Source organism: Nelumbo nucifera, chromosome 1, assembly GCF_055504915.1.
Source record: "Nelumbo nucifera cultivar China Antique chromosome 1, China Antique-T2T, whole genome shotgun sequence".
Taxonomy (NCBI): Eukaryota; Viridiplantae; Streptophyta; class Magnoliopsida; order Proteales; family Nelumbonaceae; genus Nelumbo; species Nelumbo nucifera.
In genome coordinates, this window is record NC_142649.1 from 117,910,542 (window position 1) to 117,915,604 (window position 5,063).

At 31.8% G+C, this 5,063-nt stretch overlaps 1 protein-coding gene across 1 annotated transcript; it reads left to right on the plus strand.

Annotated features, from left to right (window-relative positions):
- Positions 1-2,832: 2,832 nt before the first annotated feature.
- Positions 2,833-4,677, plus strand: LOC104601773 (protein NONRESPONDING TO OXYLIPINS 2, mitochondrial-like). The gene is made up of 3 exons (XM_010265233.3): positions 2,833-3,039; positions 3,154-3,272; positions 4,354-4,677. Exons 1-3 carry the CDS (start codon positions 2,891-2,893, stop codon positions 4,371-4,373), a joined length of 288 nt encoding a protein of 95 aa, XP_010263535.1. The 5' UTR covers positions 2,833-2,890; the 3' UTR covers positions 4,374-4,677.
- Positions 4,678-5,063: the final 386 nt, after the last annotated feature.

The following is a 5,063-nucleotide window of genomic DNA, read 5'->3' on the forward strand; positions in this document are numbered from 1 at the left end:
TGCTATGTACAAATTTTTTCAAGAAAATTTGTAGTAAAAGGAATGAGACCAGATTTGCTCCTCACATAGGGCGCCTCACACCGATCTCACAGGCACATCCCCACCATGCATTAGGAACATCTTCCAAACTTATACGTTATTTTTCACAAGAGATATTCCCTATGCATGATGAGATGTGCCTGTGAGGTTAGTGTGAGGTGCCCTATGTGAGGAGCAGGTCTGGTCTCAAAAGGAATTATATGATATTTCAAATGGGCATATCATGTCATATCTTTAGTTTATTGATATATTTTATACAAATAGATTGATAGCTTTAATGTTTTTAGATGAAAATGGATGATGTGATAGGTCCCTTATCAAAATTTCAAAAAAAAAGTTTTAATTAAATGAAATTCTCTATACCCAAATTTTGCTTTCAAGAGTATGAGAACCATGATTTTGTGTAGCTATTGAATAAAAAATAAGTTGCAAGGAGAGCAACAGACTTCCTATGTTGTATTCATTAATTATTAGATTTACCAAAACTACAAAATTATAAAAATTGGTTTACCTAAATTTCCAAAATTAATTTCCCAAATAACCAAAATTACAATAATTAAATTACCAAAAATTACCAACATTATGAAAATTTATTTATCAAAAATTAAAATTTTTAGGAAAATTAATAGTTCAAATTATCAAAATTCAAATAACAAAATGAATCATAAATTTAATTTCCCATATAACAAATTTAATCACCAAAATTAACAAAATTAATGTACAAAAATTACCAAAATGATCAATATTAATTTATGTTCAAAAATTAATAATTCACCAAAATTAATAAATTAATATTCCCAAAATTATTTATTCATAAATTAGAAAAAATAACATCTTTGGTTAATTCTTAATTTATCAAAATTAATAAAATTAATTGTGAAATTAATTTTGGGAATATACCAAAATTTAACAAAATCGCCAAAACTAATTTACCTAAATTACCACAATTAACTTTCCAAATAACCAAAATTATAATAATTAAACTACCAAAAATTACCAGCATTACCAAAATTTATTTACCAAAAATTAAAATTTTTAGGAAAACTAATATATAGAATTACCAAAGTTAATATAACAAAATGGATCACAAATTTAATTTGCCATATAACAAAATTAATCACCAAAATTACCAAAACTAAAGTACAAAAATTATCAAAATTAGATAAGTTACTTCACTTTCATAAATTAATAATTTGCCAAAATTATTCATTAGTAAACTAGAGAAAAAATAACAATTTTTTATTAACCTTTAATTTAACAAAATAAATCAAGAGTAATATAGTGAAATTAATTTTTGAGTAAGCCTTTTGAAAGGCAATGTAAACCTTTTGAAATAATTTAGTAAGCCTTTTGAAATAATTTACATAATTAATTATCTCTGGAGTAAGCCTTTTGAAAGGCAATGTAAACTCTACAACAGTAAAGGACTAAAGCAGTCAGTAACACTATCCTCTTGGCTTCACAACTCGTTTAGGGCAATGACCTTGGTCTCTTCTTAACATATGGATGCCAAGGGTTTGACCTTTGTAGCTGTAAACAAGTCCAGCAAGAGGGAAAAGAAGGGGAAGCAACACAAACTACAACAAAAAGTGTATTCTTCTCAAAATCCACTTATATGATACAACTTGGTCTGTCTTATTTATATATTCAAGAAGAAAAGATATTCCAATTTGGCGCCAAAATGAAAACACTGAAAGAGAGAAACAAAAAGGATGGCTATAACAATTAGACATCCATAAGCTATAAATGGAGATTAACAGCTTGGCCGGTAAAGTCATCATGCGATCTAGCTATCAGGATTGGATGGTTATGATCCTTGTTGGTGAATTGATTCTAGGGATAAGTAGACTGCACTCCCCCTCATAAATCTAAAATTACAGCTCCCTCCTAATCTATTAATAGTCCACGATCAAGATTCATTCCACCTTATAGTGGAATTAAGATTTCTAAAAATGAATTGAATTGAATGGTAAAAACCTCTTGATTCTATTATAGCTAGGGGTTGAAAATCACCTTTAGTACCCTAACAATTAATTATTGAGGCGAGTTTTAGCGAGGTGACCTGGCAACCTCGTAGTGGGTGGTGCTCTAGCAAAATGACCTCACAAAGTTGGAATATAGTGAGGTAGGCGTCGTCCAAGGCCTTGTTGTGTTTTTGACCTCGCAATATCATGGGATGTGGCTGAGCCTTGTGATCCTTGCAACCTCACTCCCATCTTGGGCTTATCGTAAACTTGAGGAGAGCTTGACCTCGAACTTAGACTTCATAGGTGCCATTTTCACTGAAGTAAGCATAAAAATGCTTGACATTGAATATATCAAAAGGGCAATGACCCTATTCATACCATTTAAGTAATCGAATCAAATTCGAGAATTATCTGATTTCATTCGATAAATATCTAAATTCAGCTGATTATATAATTCCTATATATAATATATAAAAATATTTTATATAATATATAATAATTAAATTATATCAATAACTTATATATTTATATACTTTATATAAATAAACTATTTTTTATATATTTATTAATTACCTAAAAATCTAAAATAATTAATTGGTCAAATTCAAACCAAATCGAATATTCAAATATTTAATCCAATTCAAATTCAGATATCAAATTTTATAATCGGATTCGGATTTGGATATTGTCCAATTGTATTAAAGTAGTTTAGTTACTTTAGTCAAATCATATATTTAAGATTTTAATTAAAGAAAATTGAGGTGAGGGTTAGTTCGATTCGGAATATTCCTGGACCGGATATGGTCGGCCTAAATTGTGCAGATGCGTCATGCGTTTAGGGTTTAAAGGGTTTTATTTCTTCCTCCATCTCTCCTGAAGAAGGAATGGCTACACTGTTCAGATCTGCTACAAAGGCGGGTTTAAGGTTTATCGCAGTTAGGCCAAAAACCCTAACTTCGAAAGTGGTAACTCCAAGAACCTCAATGTCTTCTCCCTTCACTCCCATTACAAGGAGCCCTGGTTGCGCTTCGAGGTAACTCCACTTCTTTGATTGGACACTAAAACCCTGGCTTCCCTTTTTGTTTATTTTCTTCATATTGAAACTATGAAGAGATGTTCTATCAAATCACTTATAATTTCTTGCTAGGCTGGTCATGGCGTTGGGAAGTGTTGAGTCTCTGATGCCGCTCCACAGCGCCATTGCTTCTGCCCGTCTCAAATCCATCATTGCCGTTGATTCCAGCTGCTGGAGTTGGCTCTCTCAAGGTATTTTGGTTCTTTGACTTTTCGAGCTACGTCTTTTAGATACTCTCATGGTTTCTAAATGATGCTGAAGATAAGAGGAGTTTAGTAGTTGCCCAAATTCTGAAATTCTTTTCTTCGTACGTTCTATATTGGGAACGAAATAGATGGGGATGACCAAACGTGCTTTCCGTCAAAACAGAAGACCAATATGCGCCGTCTCCTTTCTGATTCTCCCTGAACTTTTTTTTTCTTCTGTTTGCTGCAGTTAACTTCTTTGAATGATCTATATTTTCGATTTTTTTTTAAATGTTACTAAATGCATGGGGGGGGGGGGTTCCGAAGCTGAGATTTGTGAGGTGTTTAAGAGGACGTGGAATGAAAGGAGCCTCTTTCTCCATATACATTCGAACCTTATTAATTCATCATTGAAAACAAAACCATTACACTACCCTTAATGAAATATAAAGATAAATTCATCTTAAGAGCCTCAAATGACCTCAATTCATTTCTGTTAAAAGATTACAAACGTATGCTGGAGAAAAAAAAGAGATTATAAACGTATCAGTAATGCAATAAATTACTAAAACAAAATCATTTACCTTAAGATGGGTGATCACTCAATAATCATGGAACACCAAGTACTGGCAATGCCTCTTATAGTAGTGAGAATATTTTATTCTGTTTCTTTTTTTTTTTCCACAAGCCAAAATTTTTTGTTATTCTTGCATTTATATGATTGTTAGGGCTGACCATTTGTAAAATTTTCCAAGTGGTCCAGTGCAGTTGAAACTCTTCAATTTGAGCACTTGATTTTGCATCCCTAGTGAATAGTGATTGTATCCTTTTGTACCCTTTTCAATTGGAAATTTCTGTCCTTTTCCCCCCGCTTCAGCATTGGTTTACAATGCCTTTTCATTTACTTCTTCTCTTGTAATAGAACTACATCTGTTGAAAACTTAAAATTAAGAAGGGGAAAAATTGAAACTCTTTAGTTCCAACTGACTATCAAATGTCACATCAGTGTTTTGTGCCTTGTTAATTAGTATCAATGGATTTTTCTTGCTTTATGTGTATTCTAACTTTTCTCTACTTTATTATATAGGACTTGCATTACCCTTGTGACAAGGACTGTAGGCTTTATACAACAAAAAGAATAGGAACTCCTCAGTTACTTTGAGAAGGAAAAAAACTTGTTCTGTTTTCCCATGGTTTCTGAAATCTGTATTGAGAAACTAAATCTACTTACTTTGATCAAGATTTACGTCTTGTTATGCTATTTACTGAGTTATTTTTCATGTTAATCAAGGGATGTATTTTTTTTTCCTGTTGTTGATTTTGTCTTAACATTTTATGAGACCTATTGCATTTGTGTAATGTTATTATGTTAACAGTGGGCAAATGAAAAACTCTGAATTGAAATTTTTCATGATGATGCATATTATCCATAATAAATATGTCATAAGTTTATGGGAGGAGAGATTTTATGTTCCTTCATGTGGAAGTGTTGTTTGGTATTTTATTTTAGTTATTTCAGTTTGAATTGAGGTAAATCGCGTCTCTTACCTGTAAATAACAATATTTTGTTTCAAACCAAGTTGGATTTTTTGGAATTTTGTAGGTACAAATTGTTCTTGTTCTGTTTATCCCCTTTGACCAAACTACCCCTACTTATGGTAAACTGCACTAGTGCACAGAAACATTTTTAAGATGTAGCATGTAGGAAATCTGATGGGAAGGAAAGGGCACCTAGAGTGTTTGTCTCTTTGGAGCAAGTCAAGGGTAGAGTTCTCTAAATTGTGCTTTTCTCCTCCC